Consider the following 19,554-nt stretch of genomic DNA (forward strand, 5'->3'; position numbering starts at 1 on the left):
GAGATTCACAGGTGTGAGAAAGAATGGCAGTTTTACTCAGAGGGGCTCTAAACCTTCCCCAACCCTTTTAATTAAAGGAAAGCTATTATCTCAATTTAGAAAGAAAGACAATACATTTTTAAATTAAAGTGATTTTAAATTTATTCACTTTTAGGGAAATTAAGATCTTATCTTTATAAGCAATAGCCAAGTTATTTTCAAACTGCCTTTCAAAAAATCCAGATAAATTTAGAACTTGACAGTACCCTCCAATTTTCAGCTTTTTTTTCTCTCTCAAAATCATAGGCCAATAGGATCTCAGATACTCTGATACTCAAGAGTACAGGGCTTGATATTAGGAAATGTAGCATATTAATTCTGCTATCAAAATAATGCCAAAATGTTGTTCAGCTTGATTGTCTAACCTAGTTCTTCACCTAAATACCAGAAATACAGAAAGCAGTCTAATTCCTAATAAATAGCAGGGCCAATCCATACATCTGATATTTCACAGCTTACAAAAACAACCATAAAACCAGAACTTAATGCTTTTAGGCAAATTTCAAAATAGCAATTTTGCTTAGCAAAAGGGCATTTTGTGAAGAGCTTGATTGCCAAATTCAACCAGGCAGTAATTCCAGAGAGATGCAGCAATCACCTCTTTCAGATGTCAGCAAATGAAGATATTCTTGTTTTCTGTGGTAGTTTTTTTTATTATTTTTTAGCTATTGATAACATAGCATGGCAGCAAGATTACATCAGGAATGTAATAGAATACAACTGTTTTCATGGAAGCCTTACACCTCACTATCCCCTAGGCTGTTTGGAGTGATTTTCCCCCCCTCCCCTGCACTAAAGCACAACTGTGATGCCTCTACTGCCTGTCCCAGTAGATATAAAAATATTGCACTACATTAAAGGTAGATTTTACAAATATCATTAGCAGCATTACTGAGCTTTTCATAATTGTGGTTCTACAGAGTTAAATACTTTTAAAACAGGAGTAGATTTTTATGAAACCAAAATTTTGCGTTATTTCTGCAGCTCTTTCAAATGCATCGGTTTCAGCAGCATGCTTGGATGTCACTAAAACTTCTGTGGTGTCATCCATCCATACACACCAGCCACTTACAGACACTGGCCTTCCAGGTCATCATTGGTAAGTTATTTTTCATAAGATAAAAGTTGGTTATTCCATTGGGCAGATTGTTTCAAGCACGTTACAGAACTTTTTTTTTTAGCTTTCAGAGAAGTTGGTATATAAAGACTTCTACAGCAGTGTTCTTTTAAAATGCAAGCATGCTTAGCAACAAAAAAAGGGGATACACAGATATAGTTTTGTTATCAACTTGGCCAATAAAGGTTCTTCCTAATATTTCACTCAATAAAACAGCAAGAATGAGAACTGGCTATTGATTTTAAAAGTGGAATAACTTTTCTGCCCTCAAAATTGTTTTTGTCCCCCGCCCCCACCACCATATGAGTCATACCTTTTTTTGAATAGCTTTTGACTGTTTAGAGCACTTTCACAGTTCTGTTTTCTCCTCACAACAATCCTGTGAGGTAGTTAAAGTATTGTTTATTCCTACTTTGGAGCTGGGGAGACTGCCGCACGGAACCCTCTTGTGGTTACAGAGTTCATTAATGGCCAGTGGAAGAGCTTGATCTTAAGCTCTTGTCTGGAGTCCTGGGCTGGAACCCTTACTCTTCTACTATGCTTCTTTCTGCTGTCCATCAAAACTGTCCCACCTAGCTTTAAATTCATGTCAGTCTTTACTATATGTCAATTATCATAGTAGTTACCTACAAAAGGAAAATAGACATGTAAAAGGCCAAAACTTGTATGGTATACCAACACAGAGGTCATGCTCTCATGTTTTCCCTCAGTCATGTGTTCCTGGCGTCCATACAATGGACGGAGTATCAGAACAGATCTTCATTATCAAAGAACTGATCCCAATTCCTATGTATCTATACTGTTAATTTTTATTTTCTTTTTTTAAACAAAAGACCATCTGAACTACAGAAGTGTTCAGAATGACCACCATTCCTTCAACGGGCAGCATGTCAGGAAAGCAATAAATCTATCCTGCATGATTCCTTTCTTTCATAACACCCTCCTGCATGAATATGTTCCTAAAACAAAAGAGCCAAACCCAGTTATCAACATGGTCATTTTAAGAACAGTTCTCTGAAACTATCCTTGACATGCTTTATTTCCCATGGGAGAACTGAAGATGAAAATCATAAATATTCAGAACTTCCATTTAAAAGGAGAAAGCATCAACATATCGAAAGATTATATTTCAAAATCCTACTGGTTACTGTGTTTTTAGTAATCTTCTCTACAAAACTGACCAACTGCATTCTCTATTCCCTATTACATTTTTTCAATGCAACCTCTTCAAATTAATAACTGTATTCTCACTAAAACTGCACAAAAACTAGAAAAAAAATTCACAGAAGGATAGAAAGCAAGCACTATATGTAACTTTTTTTTTTTTTACTAAATCAGTGTAACTGACTAAAGCCGCAGCATCTGCTTTTATGTTACATTTGGCAAAAACAAAAAAACCGCCCCCAAACCCCAAAATAACAAAAATCTCAAGCAAGTAGAGATGACAAACTTCCTAACACAAAGACTCAAAACCTGTTCCCTCAATGATTGCTGTTGTCGATTTGGGCATGCAGCAAACGTGTTATAACCGTGATGGAAATGAAAATGTTCAAGAATTTGGACAGTATCCCATTTAACACTCATTCAAAAACTAAGATGAAGGAAAATAACACAATGAGACATCACACGTACATAAACATGAAAAGTTAGCTTACATAATTACATAATTAGAAAAAGTTAAAAATAAATTAGTAAAAATAAATTCCCAGTATAAACCCAAAAAAGCATAGCTATAAATGCAATCTGAAACAACCAATTTAGTGAGCTGGTCATGTTTTTCCTGAAAAACAACCTTTTTCACTCTTGTTCTTACACAAGCAAATTGCTGTGGAGAAGCAGGCTGAAGTGCATTAGAAGAGGGCTTACACATGGTACTTAAGATGCAACTTTCCCCCAATCACTCGAAAGTTTAAATCAGCGGTTTGTTAAACAGACTCAGATGGGCCAAACAAATCCTCTGATATGCTGCTGAACGGCTGGGAGTCTATTAGTTGGGTTATCTCATTATCAAGATCTTCTTCTGTATCATCTGTGTACTTGCTTATTTTTTTTGAGTGCTGGTCTAAAGACAGACTTTCTAAAGATTCAAGATCTTCAATGCCTGCTCTGTAGTGGATCATGAGAAGTGTTAGAGCTTGTAGTCTTTCACCTGATTTAGATAAAGCAGCAGAAAGAAGGGATTTTTTCCTTGATTCAGTTGTTTCTTTTTCTTCTCTAACAAGGGAATTATTATGTTCCAGCTCCTGGTCAATTTCATTCTGCAGTTTATCCAGCATGAACTCTAGTTTCTGGATCCTCTCCTCTGTAGGCAGGCCCCTGTACAGATCACGGCCAATTTCTTTAACTGCAATGAAAACGCTGTCGTCCAGACCACCCTCCTTTCTCACCAACTTTATTCCTGTGTTGTTTCCTCGTTTAGAAGGACTGTTTGGACCACAGACTTCTGTGTCACTGCCTTCATTATCGGATGTGTTGGGTGTGTGTTTTGGTGAAGGTTCCACTAGATCAGTTCCTGGTTCAGAAAGGCGAGTTTTAGAGACTTGGCGCAAATTTAACAAACGAGAGCTTGTGTTGATAATGTGTCTTGTCAAACCTGTTGTTTTATTGACGGACTTGCTAGCTTCGGCATCAACACGAGGAGGCAGGCCTAAGAAGGTTTCTTGTCCTTCCAGCCTGAGGTTTTTCAGGGTCCGGTCTATCCGCCTATCAGTTGCTCCACAGAGAGGAGTCTCCGCTAGACACTTTTCCTGACATTTTTTATGGCAAACATAAGCACAGAACATACACTGGGAAGCAGCTTTAGTCCACACTTTTTTCTTACAGTAATCACACCAAGTTGGGTTCTGGAACTGAGTATCCTGGAAACTATGTTTATTTTCTGTTAAACCCATCTGTCCAACAAAATGCTCCTCTTTAGGTAGGGCAGAAACCTCTTCGACCAAATGGAGTTCTTTTTCTTTCTCTACGTTAGTAACTATATGGTGGTCTGGTTCTCCTTCTTTCAAATATTTGAAGTGAATGGTAATGTCACCAAAGCAAAATTTGTCATTGAATCCCTTCTGCATACTCAGATTGCGTAGTGCGGTTCTTGTGACCATTGCCTTAGGTGATGGGGCTTCCAATCTGAATTTTGAAAAGTATTCCATGTTTGACGTAGCCAGGCATCCTAAAGCCACCTCTTCAAGTTTTAAGCTAACATGCCCCAAACAGATAAGACCCCCTAACTTGAAAGGATCTCTGCACCACAATGCAATGTTTAAGTATCTGTGGCAGGCTTCAATGTCAAAGAAACAGGTTGCTCTGGTTCTTGTCCATTTTCCTAGCTTATTACGGTAAGGAATTTCTGAGGATTCCCACGTTTGAGGGTCATCCGAACCGTCCTTAGGAGGGCAGGAACTTTCTGAAGTAAAATCTCTTGTTACTTCTTGCTTTGCTAAAAATTGCTTAGATGCAGCTACATCTTCTGTGTGATCCATAGTTTTTGCTTGCTTTTCAGCAGGTTTATCTGCAGGAGGAGGAGGCAGCACCTTTTCTGGCTTTTCAGTGAGAACATCTGGTTCTGTCTGATTTGGGGGGTCAGCAGAAGGCAAAGGAACTTTCACTTGTGGTCGTGGTGGCACGGGTGGTTTGAAAGTGGATCCTTGGGTGGGTTTTGACACTTGTGTTGGATCTGTTATCTCAGAAGCTTTTAGGGCCAAGGGTTTATTTCCCTCTTTACATGGAGGTTTTGGTGGTGGTAGGTGACTTCCTACAACTAATTTACGGTTTAAAACTGGTGATATTGTTCCAAGGGGTTTAACAGAAAGTGTTGTTGGCGTACGTTTGGGGCTGTGACTTACTGATGGAACCTCGTCTTTGAGCTCATTCTGTGTTCTTACATCACTTGCCAGGTCTTCAAATTCAGAATCCAAATCTCTATTTTCAGCATCTACTGCCAACCCAGTGCTTTCCTCTTCATAGTTTGGTTGGCATGAGCTTGATAGAAAGTTTTCTTCCAACTGTCCAAAATTATCTTGCAGTGCTGCACCTTGATTGCTCTGGCCGACAGGCCTCTCATAATACACCAGGACCCGGTCCCCGGCCTGCTTGATCAGCTTTAACACTTGTAGGGTAGATGTGATTTTCACACCTGTTGAAGGTTTTAAGAGGAAAAACATGTGAAGTACTGCCATGAAAATCACCTGAATTTGCTGAATGTAACTGCCATTAGTTCAGGATTATGGAAAAGCAATACAGAAATGTGGTGAATGATCAAATTCAGAGACTGATGCTTGAAGTAAACTTAGCAAAATACTGTATTATAAATAGTGGACTCTTTTACATATTTTTTTATTAGCCCTACTCATCAAACTAATCCTTTTATCAGGATCAGAAAGAACAAGGAAAGCATAAATTGCTTTAAACAGCAATTTAAAGCTGGTTACTATCTGCATCAATAATAACAGCTTAATTTTCATTTTATAATGTTCTAATAGGTGGCTACATTAACACAGTGTGAAATTCAAAAGGTACAGAAAAATGTAGAGTGTAAAATCTCCCTTCCACCCCTATTTCCCAACCACACAGTCCCTTCCCTGAGGCAGTCCAAGCTAGCAGTTTCTGGTGGAGTCTTCCAGAGAGACTCTAAGTGTTATCTTTATAGGCTCTATTTGTTTCCTGCCTGCTCCTCACCCCTCCCCAAATAGTCCTTACCCAAGCTATCCCTTTCTGTAGGACTTAGAAAAAGGTAAGAAAGGGTCTTTGCTTTCCAAAGGTCTAAGTCAATCAGTCAGTCAGAGAAACATCAGCCCCATCTCCCCAACTGACTTCAGAGTTCCTCAATGTGTATCTTCTGCTACCTCAGTGGTTGAGGCAAGATCATGCTTTCGACTTGGTTATCACTTAACAATTCTCTCCACCAAGGTCTTTTACTCACAATTCATCCCTGCTCATGGTCTATTTCCCACTTTGCACAATGCTTTCTGCTAACTGGTTGTTTTGTAGTAGTTTCCAGGCCCCATTATTCCTGGTCTGATATCACTTGATTTTCTCCGCAACCTTAGTCTCAAGATTTCACTGATGTTCACATCAAGATTTCAGATTCTTTTGCCCTGGCCCTTTTTCCTCATGTGTCTAACTGGCTTTCTGATCCCAGCTTGCTAGCCCCATCTCACTTTTCTGCTCCTGGGAGTACCACGGGGATCTAGTGCTGACCATCTTCAGAAAGGCATTCAATGCTGCAGGAGCATTCTTCTGAATTATTTCTGGTCTCTAAACAACTAAGTCTCCAAAACCCCAGCTTCAAAAACTCCCTGTTCCCCTGAAGCCTATCCTCCCTACTGGCTTTTATTCTGCAGGTGATATGTCCTTATTGACTGAAGAGGTCACCAAGCAGCCACCACTTTCCTCCTGGCCAACCGTTTTTAGTATGAACCTATCTCAGGACGAAGTAGCCTTTTGCTTGTATTTTGGATCCTACTCCCCATCTCCTTCAGGACTTTGCTCCATAAGCTATCCTGGCTCATATTTTTATTCTCTTCCTTCTTCCCCTTTAAAGCCTTTTTCTAGGTTTTCACAACACTGTACTAATTTGGTTCTGACCACCTCTCCTTTTTCTCTACCTATATCTGCTCCTTGTATGCAAACGTCCTCATGGTTTTGTATATCCTGTTCTTGTAATTCTCTCCCTTTTTGCTCTCTCCCTGGATCACATCCACCTCAGTGGCAGCAATGTTCAATGTTTTCTTTGGTTGGTTTCACCTCTTCTTCATCCTAGTCCTACATCCATAACTACTTCCCGAGATCAGCACTTAAGATGTTTCTTCAACCTAACAAATTCAGCGTAGTTAAGACCCATCTCTGAGCTTCACTCTCTGGCCCTCACTATGTGAATTAACTTGCCATCCTCCCAATTAGCCCAATTTGCACCCCAGAGACCGCTGACCCCCAGATCTAAGCAGCTCTTTGTTCTATCAGAGTTTTAAGTCCTTTTCCTCTCATGTTCCGATCCACCTGGTCATTGGCTTCAATTACAAGAATCAACAGCACCTTGCTGTGACCCCTCAGACCTTCCCTGTTTTAATCACCAAACATACTGCTCCCCAGTTTTCCTAAAGCTTTGACTTGAAAACCTTTAGTGTACAAACTCATTACACTGAAAGCCAGAGCTTTCTAATGTGGCTCTCTCCATGATTCATCCAGCCTGCTCTTTCCCTCTAGCCACACTATATTCCAGCAAAATTATAGTCTGACACATGTACAAATGAAAAATAAGTCCATCTACTGAGCTGTAGTAGGGAAAACTTCAACTCAATCTAAACTCATTCTTTGGGACTTAACACCTGCCCTCATCTCTTCCCTAATCACTGTCTTTCTTAGGGCTAGTTGGCCAAATGTGGATTCCTTTTCTTTGCAATGTTACAAATAAACACAAAAGTAGAGGAAATAGAAAAATTAATTCCATCATTGAGCTTCAAATATATTAAGCATTTTGTCAATCTTATTTCAGCTACCACCAATCTCATTACGGATTATTTAAAAAATTATACACCCATATAAACAAATTACAGCTATAAAAATAAATATGTATTTGTCCGTTATCTCAGTAAATATTTTGTTTTTATAAATGTTAGCCACAAAGTGGTGACCTTTACTTTTTCCACTCTGTAGACATTTATTATGCTTTTTTGGGGGGGGAATATCTATTTTTGAGAATATTTACTACACATGTAACTGAAAACAAAAAAATTCATAAAAGAACATAAAAAAGAAAAAAATTATATCCTGTAGGTGAAACCAGAACAAGAGTACGTGTAGATATAAAAAATTTATACTGAATTATAGTATTTAGTTGAGGGAGAGTAACTGCTATGTTTATGTTAAAAAACCATGTAACAGAGGTGGTCTATTTCATGGGTTTGCTATCCTAAGTATCTATGAACAGCAGCAGCATCTGGGGGCTGGTTAGAAATGCAGAATCTTGGGCCTCTGTCCAGGTCTACTGAAATAGAATCCATATTTCATCACCATGTCTGGGTGACTAGAATACATAAGAAGGTTTGAGAAGCACTATGACATATCACAGGGATTTCCATGTGAAAATAAGGACTTAGTTGGGCTTCTAAGTGTGCACTAAATTATTTTCAGTATTTTACTGTCATGAGGGTTTGAATCAAAAGTTTAACATGTAACTAAGGAAAAACTCTGTACTTTAGGAACTGATCTACCTTGTTATTTATTATCTTAGCTGTGAGAGAATATACCACATTGTCTTTGGAAGCTCAGCCATGACCAACCATGTATTCAATAAATCTCTTGACAAGTCTAGAAGGGGGCGCCAGGTACTACAAAGGTCTGCAAAGGTTTGGACTTTTTCCCCATCGGTGCTTATAGGGAGTCCTACTGCTTATTCATAAATATCCAAGCAAATAATCTGCCTAACAACAGAGTTTATGTAGTTATCAATCCAACTGATAGGAAGGCATGCAGGTGACACATTCTTCCACCAGCAATAGTGATTTGGGCTGTATCCTAATGACTGCATATTAATAAATGGCTTCTCAGGGACAATACAGAGCCATCAATATGGGGCCACAGGACAGTTCAAGTATGCCCCCTTTGACAAAAAATATTAGTCCCTCTCATGCTCATTATCTAGTCCTATGTCATAGTGCTAATACCATCAATTTTAGGGCCAGACTAGTTATGGTGGTAGTTATACAGAAGGAACTACTGACCTGCCCTTTCTTCCATACTAGAGGAAAAAAAGGTGGGACAGAAAGGAAAATTAGAGAAGTTTACCAAAGAGTGGTCTAAAGATGAAGTATTTTAAAGATTTATACATTAGGACTAAAATGGCACTGGTGTTTTAAATTAAGGGTTCCTTCAGATTTTTATTTTTAATAAAGTTATTCTCTTTTCATTATAAAAGTAACATGTGCTCACAGAAAGAATGAGATAAGGAAAACTCCCACATTTGCTCTCTAATTTTTCCATAAATGTAAAGTGTATCACGTATTAGCATAATTACCTCCAATAGCAATCAGCCGGTCTCCCCGTTGAAGATCTGCAAGTGCAGCAGGCGAGTTTGGGGCCACAGTCTCAATTATGACATGCCCAGCGTACCCGTCAGTTGACTGGACAAGACGAAGTGTAAGTCCGACACTTTGTAAATTCCCCTTTATTAATTCAACCTTTGATAAAAGAGAAAAAAATGAAAACAGTAAGTGGATTCATGATAGAGGAGTGAGAAAATATTAGTCTTCTGTAGCTGAGGCTGACTTTTGTACCAAGGCGACTATTTTTAGAGACAAATAAAAGAGGAGATCTTTATTGTGACAATATAAGTTAACATGCACAGACTGCAAATTTGTGGTTCAAAAACATTAAACACTTTATCTCCAATGTGTCTCTAGACTCACTGTAGAAAATTTGGAAAATAGGCAAAATTTTTCTTTTCCAAAATTTCCTTTTGGAAAACTTCTCCTAAGCATACCATCCAGAATTGTTGTATACTTTCTAATATATATATTGTAACACAAAATTGAGATCCCATTCTGCATATAATTCTGAATCTTGCTTTTCTGAAATATAATGGGAAATACGTTCTACGTCATTAGATGTGCTTTGGAACCTCTTTTTTTTATGATGTATTGTTAAATTATCTTTTTGGGGGGACAAAGGAAAAGAGTTTACATTTGTTTAGTAACAGGTATCTTATTAATGAGATCCTTTTCTAACTTATCAACATCATTTTTCTAAACAAATGTCACCTAATTATCAGAATATGTGTCCCAGATTCACGTCTGTGAACTAGAAAGACAATACAACATGTTATGCCCTCATTTAAATTACTGCTTAAAAAAAAAAAGGACTGAATGCTATATCCTTCTAGATGACAAGAATTCAATCCGTGTTAATTGAGTTAAATAAATTACAAATCAGTCTAATTGTATTATCATTCAGCCCATGTTTCTTAGTTCTGGTCTTCAAGAGGTCTCATGACAGACTGCCAAATAACCTGCTAATATCCAAATATATCACTGTTTGTACTGCTTTAATAAATAAACCCCATGTTAAAAACGAGAAATTCAATTCTCCAACCTAATGGTGTTGACCAGTAAAAGAGACCTAACTGGGCATTGTTTTTAAATATGTTACTAGATTTTGTAAAGTTGCTTTTAGATTAAGGAAAATCTTAATCACATTATGCTCAAGAAATGGGAAATGTAGTTAGGTTTTTGATTATCTAAAGGTTTACGAACAAAGAACCTTTCCAAAAAACATATGTGTTTAAGCCTCCAAAAAACATTTGTTTAATTCTTGCCTTATGATATGGTAAATAATCACCTTATAATGTTAATAGTGGTTCTTACTTTTAAAAAACCCCTTAAGAATACATTCTTTCAGATCCACAAACATATTCTTTCATTTTTAAAAGATTTTATTTATTTGACAGAAGAAGAGCACAAGCAGGGGAGCAGCAGGGAGAGGAAGCAGGCTCCCCACTGAGCAGGGAACCCAATGTGAGCTTGACTTTGAGATCATGACCTGAGCAGAAGGCAAACACTTAACGAACTGAGCCACCCGGGCACCCCTAAATATATTCTTAATATACAGAGTACTGAAGCTAAAGAATTTACAATGTAAAATGCTCTAATATGAGAAAGGTAATAGTACCAAATGGGCAAAAAAGCTAAATTGTAGGAGTCTGAGAACTACAAATTTTAAAAACACCTGGAATGTGTTCTTCGTGATTTACGCTTTGTTCTTAACATGGAATAGAGGTTGGATGGATGGGGTTGAGAAGGAATTGAAGCCAATATAGGTTCTGTGTAACTGACTTATTTTCTATATATCAATCATATTATTCCCTTTGCTTTTCTTATTTCAAATGATTCTTGAAGTGAACATTCCAGATGGAAAAGAATAAGGTTTTCAGGAGTAACAATAGGTGTAGATAGTATATTACTGCCTGTCCCCCTTTTTACTACTGATGCTATTGATTTCATAACTTATGAAGGGAACTGAATGAAGGATACTATTTTTTTTTTCCTCTTTTCTTGTTAAGATTGTTTTGTTTCCTTCTAAACTCACAGTGCTGACCTATCTAATTTTGGGATTATAGGTATAGCCTTCTCTGAAACAGTAACTTAAAAATTTAAGTTCTAACAGCAAGATTATAAAAACACCTCCTAATTAAAAACCTGACAAAACAAAGCATTTAAAAATGAATATCATACAAAAAATTTTTATGTGAAATTTATACTTCATAAATTTACAATTCTTTATACAAGACTATCCAAATGATATGATTTCTGGAACAAAACTGACATGTTCATTGGGATGAAACTATTTTTAAACAAAATAGCCAAAAATATATAATTGTACCCCCCCACACACATGTATCTATATTTTAAAATTAAATATACCATGTAACTGTAAAACATATATCAAAATATAATTCTTTAAATGATGAGGTAAAAATAAAATAGAAATTCTAAATATTTTCTATACATCTGCATGAATATGTCTGAAATATGTGACATCTCATTACCCTGAGAGGTTTTAGTTTTGAAATTTTTATTACGGAAAATTTAAAATATATACAAAACCATAATAGATAAAATGAACGCTGTGGTAGGTTTTAAGTATGGTCACAATTACTCCTATCCTCATATGCATGTCCCTATGCAATTATTCCCATACGGACCAGCTATCAGAGTTGTAACCTGTTTCTCCACCCTTCTCTCAGCAACCAATATAACCAGGAAAAAATAAGCAAAGACGATCTGAACATCATCCCTGATATAAGTGACATTTAAAGAACATGATACCTAATAATGACAAACACACATTCAAGTGCATGTGTTAAGTTCACCAGGATGTGCTAGGTCATAAAACAAGTGTCAATAAATTTAAAAGATTGAAATTCAAGATACGTTCTCTGAATGGAATTAAATTAGAAATCAACTAAAAATAAGATAACTAGGAAAACCCCAAATATTTGGAAAGTAAAGTAATACATTTCTAAATAATTCATGGTCAAAAAAGGAATAAAAAAAAACTTAAAAACATTTCTGAATGGAATGATGAAATTATAAATTATTAAAATCTGTAGGATGCAACTAAAGCTGTGTTTACTAGGAATTGATAGATTTCAGCTTTTCAAAAAATACAAAATTGGTGATCTTACTTCCTATCTTAAATCAGAAATCTCAAGCTAGAAGAATAAGAGCAGAAATCAATGAAATATAAAAATAGAGAAACCAATCATGAGAGCTGATTAATGAAATAATAAAACTGATAACCCTCTAGGCTAGACTCATAAAGAAAAAAAGAAAAGACATCTATTAAAATCCAATTAAGAGGGACTATCACTATAAAATCTACAGACATTAAGAGAATTAGGCCATATTTTGGACAATTTTATGCCAATACAGTTGACAACTTAGAAAGATGCAATGGAAAAATTTCCTCAAAAGATACAAATGACAAAACCTCAAGACAGAAATTTTGAAAACTGCCATATCTAACTAAATATATAAAATTCATAAATCTCCCTCCTTGCCCCTAAAAAACCCCAAACTCCCAGTCTAGACTGCTTTGTTGGTGAATTCTCAAGGAAGAAATAATACCAATCTTGCCTAGAATCTTCCCAAATCATATGTAAGGCCAATGCTATCCCAAATCCAAACAAACACAAAACAAGAAAGCAGAACTATAGATTAATATTCTAATGTTCAAACACATAAAAATTTCCTAAAAAAATTTTTAGGAAATTCAACTGAACAATATATAAAAAAGGATAATAATCAGAACCAAGTGGAGTTGATTTCCAGGAATTTAAGTTTGATTTAAGCAGCCAGGAATCAATATAATTTACCATATTAAGACAAAAACAAAAGAAAAAACCTCCAACATCGACGCATGATCAAAGTCCTTGAATAAACTAAAAATACAAGGGGACTCTTAAACCTGATTATAAGAATCTACAAAAATCTACAGGTAACATAATACTCAAATGTTTTCTACCTAAGATCAGGAACAAAGAAGGATTTCTGCTTTTACCATTTCAATTCAGTATTACACTGGAGGGTACAGTCAGGGTAATAACACAAGAAAAAAGGAAGGAATAAAGACTGGAATGAGAGGAGAAAAAAATGGTCATTTACAGACAACATAATCTTATACATGAATAATCCTATGAAATCTACAAAACAACTATTAGAACTAATAAGTGAAATTAGGTCATAGACTACAAATTCATTTACAATAGCATAAAAAATATTTAGAGTTAAATTTAATGAAAGAGAAATTGGAGGGAGGAGGGGCAAGATAGTAGAAGAGTAGGGTCTCCAAATCACCTGTCCCTACCAAATTACCTACATAACCTTCAAATTATCCTGAAAATCTATGAATTCGGCCTGAGACTTAAAGAGAGAACAGCTGGAATGCTACAGTGAGAAGAGCTCGCGCTATCAAGGTAGGAAGATGGGGAAAAAAAAAAAAAAAGAAACAAAAGGCATCCAAGGGGGAGGGGCCCCGCGAGGAGCCGGTTAAGGCCGGGGCGAGGGTCCCCAGGACAGGAGAGCTCCGTCCCGGAGAAGCAGGAGCTGCACCAATCTTCCCGGGCGGAAAGGCCGTGCAGGGAGTTGGAGCAGGACACCAGGAGGGCAGAGGTGCCCTCAGGCTCCCTGGGACACTAACAGACACCTGCTACCGGGGAGAGTGCGTCGAGCTCCCTGGAGGGCTGCAGGCAGCTCAGAGGGGCTCGGGCGGCGGCTCCGGAGGAGGCTGCACAGCCGGGAGCAGCTCAGAGGGGCTCGGTCGGAGGCTCTGAGCGAAGGAGGCTGCGCGGCCAGGAGCGCGAATCCAACAGCGCAGGCCCCGGAGCACAGGGCACCGGGACACAGCCCAGGATCCGGCCTTCCTCCGGGACAGGCAGAGGCCGGGAGGGCCCAGGACAGCAAGGACGCTCCTGCCCCGAGCTGAGCAGATCAGCAGCCCCACCCCCGGAGCCTCCAGGCCCCTGCAGGCGGAGAGCTCCTAGTTTATCCTGGGAGCTAAATCCAGGGCTCCAGAGCTGGCCACTGCCACTGCAGTTGTTCCTCCTGGGGCCTCACGGGGTAAACAACCCCCACTGAGCCCTGCACCAGGCAGGGGGGCAGAGCAGCTCCCCCAAGTGCTAACACCTGAAAATCAGCACAACAGGCCCCTCCCCCAGAAGACCAACTAGAAGGACAAGTTCCAGGGGAAGTCAAGGGACTTAAATTATACAGAATCAGAAGATTCTCCCCCGAGTTTTTGTTTTGTTTTTGCTTTTTGATTTGTTTCCTTCCCCCACCCTTTTTTTCCTTTCTTTCTTTTTTTCTTTCTTTTTCCTTTTTCTCTTTTCTTTCCTTCTTTCCTCTCTTTTTCTCCTTTTCCCAATACAACTTGCTTTTGGCCACTCTGCACTGAGCAAAATGACTAAAAGGAAAACCTCACCTCAAAAGAAAGAATCAGAAACAGTCCTCTCTCCCACAGAGTTACAAAATCTGGATTACAATTCAATGTCAGAAAGCCAATTCAGAAGCACTGTTATACAGCTACTGCTGGCTCTAGAAAAAAGCATAAAGGACTCAAGAGACTTCATGACTGCAGAATTTAGAGCTAATCAGGCAGAAATTAAAAATCAATGGAATGAGATACAATCCAAACTAGAAGTCCTAACGACGAGGGTTAACGAGGTGGAAGAATGAGTGAGTGACATAGAAGACAAGTTGATGGCAAAGAGGGAAACTGAGGAAAAAAGAGACAAACAATTAAAAGACCATGAAGATAGATTAAGGGAAATAAATGACAGCCTGAGGAAGAAAAACCTACGTTTAATTGGGGTTCCCGAGGGTGCTGAAAGGGACAGAGGGCCAGAATATGTATTTGAACAAATCCTAGCTGAAAACTTTCCTAATCTGGGAAGGGAAACAGGCATTCAGATCCAGGAAATAGAGAGACCCCCCCCCCCAATCAATAAAAACCGTTCAACACCTCAACATTTAATAGTGAAGCTTGCAAATTCCAAAGACAAAGAGAAGATCCTTAAAGCAGCAAGAGACAAGAAATCCCTGACTTTTATGGGGAGGAGTATTAGGGTAACAGCAGACCTCTCCACAGAGACTGGCAGGCCAGAAAGGGCTGGCAGGATATATTCAGGGTCTTAAATGAGAAGAACATGCAACCAAGAATACTTTATCCAGCAAGGCTCTCATTCAAAATGGAAGGAGAGATAAAAAGCTTCCAAGACAGGCAGGAACTGAAAGAATATGTGACCTCCAAACCAGCTCTGCAAGAAATTTTAAGGGGGACTCTTAAAATTCCCGTTTAAGAAGAAGTTTAGTGGAACAATCCACAAAAACAAGGACTGAAGAGATATCATGATGACACTAAACTCATATCTTTCAATAGTAACTCTGAATGTGAATAGGCTTAATGATCCCATCAAAAGGCGGAGGGTTTCAGATTGGATAAAAAAGCAGGACCCATCTATTTGCTGTCTACAAGAGACTCATTTTAGACAGAAGGACACCTACAGCCTGAAAATAAAATGTTGGAGAACCATTTACCATTCGAATGGTCCTCAAAAGAAAGCAGGGGTAGCCATCCTTATATCAGATAAACTAAAATTTACCCCGAAGACTGTAGTGAGAGATGAAGAGGGACACTATATCATACTTAAAGGATCTATCCAACAAGAGGACTTAACAATCCTCAATATATATGCCCTGAATGTGGGAGCTGCAAAATATATAAATCAATTAATAACCAAAGTGAAGAAATACTTAGATAATAATGCACTTATACTTGGTGACTTCAATCTAGCTCTTTCTATACTCGATAGGTCTTCTAAGCACAACATCTCCAAAGAAACAAAAGCTTTAAATGATACACTGGACCAGATGGATTTCACAGATATCTACAGAACTTTACATCCAAACTCAACTGAATACACATTCTTCTCAAGTGCACATGGAACTTTCTCCAGAATAGACCACATACTGGGTCACAAATCGGGTCTGAACCGATACCAAAAGATCGGGATCATCCCCTGCATATTCTCAGACCATAATGCCTTGAAATTAGAACTAAATCACAACAAGAAGTTTGGAAGGACCTCAAACACGTGGAGGTTAAGGACCATCCTGCTAAAAGATGAAAGGGTCAACCAGGAAATTAAGGAAGAATTAAAAAGATTCATGGAAACTAATGAGAATGAAGATACAACCGTTCAAAATCTTTGGGATACAGCAAAAGCAGTCCTAAGGGGGAAATACATCGCAATACAAGCATCCATTCAAAAACTGGAAAGAACTCAAATACAAAAGCTATCCTTACACATAAAGGAGCTAGAGAAAAAACAGCAAATAGATCCTACACCCAGGAGAAAAAGAGAGTTAATAAAGATTTGAGCAGAACTCAATGAAATCGAGACCAGAAGAACTGTGGAACAGATCAACAGAACCAGGAGTTGGTTCTTTGAAAGCATGAATAAGATAGATAAACCATTAGCCAGCCTTATTAAAAAGAAGAGAGAGAAGACTCAAATTAATAAAATGTTGAATGAGAAAGGAGAGATCACTACCAACACCAAGGAAACAAAAATGATTTTTAAAACATATTATGAACAGCTATATGCCAATAAATTAGGCAATCTAGAAGAAATGGATGCATTCCTGGAAAGCCACAAACTACCAAAACTGGAACAGGAAGAAATAGAAAACCTGAACAGGCCAATAACCAGTGAGGAAATTGAAGCAGTCATCAAAAACCTCCCAAGACACAAAAGTCCAGGGCCAGATGGCTTCCCAGGGGAATTCTATCAAACGTGTGAAGAAGAAACAATACCTATTCTACTAAAGCTGTTTGGAAAGATAGAAAGAGATGGAGTACTTCCAAATTCGTTCTATGAGGCCAGCATCACCTTAATTCCAAAACCAGACAAAGACCCCACCAAAAAGGAGAATTACAGACCAATATCCCTGATGAACATGGATGCAAAAATTCTCAACAAGATACTAGCCAATAGGATCCAACAGTACATTAAGAAAATTATTCACCACGACCAAGTAGGATTTATCCCCGGGACACAAGGCTGGTTCAACAATCAATGTGATTCATCATATCAGCAAGAGAAAAACCAAGAACCATATGATCCTCTCATTAGATGCAGAGAAAGCATTTGACAAAATACAGCATCCATTCCTGATCAAAACTCTTCAGAGTGTAGGGATAGAGGGAACATTCCTCAACATCTTAAAAGCCCTCTACGAAAAGCCCACAGCAAATATCATTCTCAATGGGGAAGCACTGGGAGCCTTTCCCCTAAGATCAGGAACAAGTCAGGGATGTCCACTCTCACCACTGCTATTCAACATAGTACTGGAAGTCCTCGCCTCAGCAATCAGACAACAAAAAGACGTTAAAGGCATTCAAGTTGGCAAAGAAGAAGTCAAACTCTCCCTCTTCGCCGATGACATGATACTCTACATAGAAAACCCAAAAGTCTCCACCCCAAGATTGCTAGAACTCATACAGCAATTTGGTAGCGTGGCAGGATACAAAATCAATGCCCAGAAATCAGTGGCATTTCTATACACTAACAATGAGACTGAAGAAAGAGAAATTAAGGAGTCAATCCCATTTACAATTGCACCCAAAAGCATAAGATACCTAGGAATAAACCTAACCAAAGAGGTAAAGAATCTATACCCTAAAAACTATAGAACACTTCTGAAAGAAACTGAGGAAGACACAAAGAGATGGAAAAATATTCCATGCTTATGGGTTGGCAGAATTAATATTGTGAAAATGTCAATGTTACCCAGGGCAATTTACACGTTTAATGCAATCCCTATCAAAATACCATGGACTTTCTTCAGAGAGTTAGAACAAATTATTTTAAGATTTGTGTGGAATCAGAAAAGACCCCGAATAGCCAGGGGAATTTTAAAAAAGAAAACCATAGCTGGGGGCATCACAATGCCAGATTTCAGGTTGGACTACAAAGCTGTGGTCATCAAGACAGTGTGGTACTGGCACAAAAACAGACACATAGATCAATGGAACAGAATAGAGAACCCAGAAGTGGACCCTGAACTTTATGGTCAACTAATATTCGATAAAGGAGGAAAGGCTATCCACTGGAAGAAAGTCTCTTCAATAAATGGTGCTGGGAAAATTGGACATCCACATGCAGAAGAATGAAACTGGACCACTCTCTTTCACCATACACAAAGATAAACTCAAAATGGATGAAAGATCTAAATGTGACAAGATTCCATCAAAATCCTAGAGGAGAACACAGGCAACACCCTTTTTGAACTTGGCCACAGTAACTTCTTGCAAGATATATCCACAAAGGCAAAAGAAACAAAAGCAAAAATGAACTATTGGGACTTCATCAAGATAAGAAGCTTTTGCACAGCAAAGGATACAGTCAACAAACTAAAAGACAACCTACAGAATGGGAGAAGATATTTGCAAATGACATATCAGATAAAGGGCTAGTTTCCAAAATCTATAAAGAACTTATTAAACTCAACACCAAAGAAACAAACAATCCAATCATGAAAATGGGCAAAAGACTTGAAGAGAAATCTCACAGAGGAAGACATAGACATGGCCAACATGCACATGAGAAAATGCTCTGCATCACTTGCCATCAGGGAAATACAAATCAAAACCACAATGAGATACCACCTCACACCAGTGAGAATGGGGAAAATTAACAAGGCAGGAAACTACAAATGTTGGAGAGGATGCGGAGAAAGGGGAGCCCTCTTGCACTGTTGGTGGGAATGTGAACTGGTGCAGTAACTCTGGAAAACTATGTGGAGGTTCCTCAAAGAGTTAAAAATAGACCTGCCCTACGACCCAGCAATTGCACTGTTGGGGATTTACCCCAAAGATACAGATGCAATGTAACGCCGGGACACCTGCACCCTGATGTTTATAGCAGCAATGGCCACAATAGCCAAACTGTGGAAGGAGCCTCGGTGTCCATCGAAAGATGAATGGATAAAGAAGATGTGGTTTATGTATAGAATGGAATATTCCTCAGCCATTAGAAACGACAAATACCCACCATTTGCTTCAACGTGGATGGAACTGGAGGGTATTATGCTGAGTGAAGTAAGTCAATCGGAGAAGGACAAACATTATATGGTCTCATTCATTTGGGGAATATAAATAATAGTGAAAGGGAATATAAGGGAAGGGAGAAGAAATGTGTGGGAAATATCAGAAAGGGAGACAGAACACAAAGACTCCTAACTCTGGGAAACGAACTAGGGGTGGTGGAAGGGGAGGAGGGCGGGGGGTGGGGGTGAATGGGTGACGGGCACTGGGGGGGGGCACTTGACAGGATGAGCACTGGGTGTTAT

At 38.5% G+C, this 19,554-nt stretch overlaps 1 protein-coding gene across 1 annotated transcript in view; it reads right to left on the reverse strand.

The window, feature by feature from the left end:
* Window positions 1–115: 115 nt before the first annotated feature.
* Window positions 116–19,554, reverse strand: part of PDZD8 (PDZ domain containing 8) — an 86,178-nt gene continuing 66,739 nt past the window's right edge. The window contains exons 4-5 of the mRNA XM_025994144.2: window positions 9,165–9,327; window positions 116–5,285 (exon numbers count right to left, since the gene is read on the reverse strand). Of these exons, the coding sequence (XP_025849929.2) occupies window positions 3,082–5,285; window positions 9,165–9,327 (2,367 nt within the window). The 3' untranslated portion in view covers window positions 116–3,081. The remainder of the gene's footprint in view (window positions 5,286–9,164; window positions 9,328–19,554) is intronic.

Source organism: Vulpes vulpes, chromosome 15, assembly GCF_048418805.1.
Source record: "Vulpes vulpes isolate BD-2025 chromosome 15, VulVul3, whole genome shotgun sequence".
Lineage (NCBI taxonomy): Eukaryota > Metazoa > Chordata > Mammalia > Carnivora > Canidae > Vulpes > Vulpes vulpes.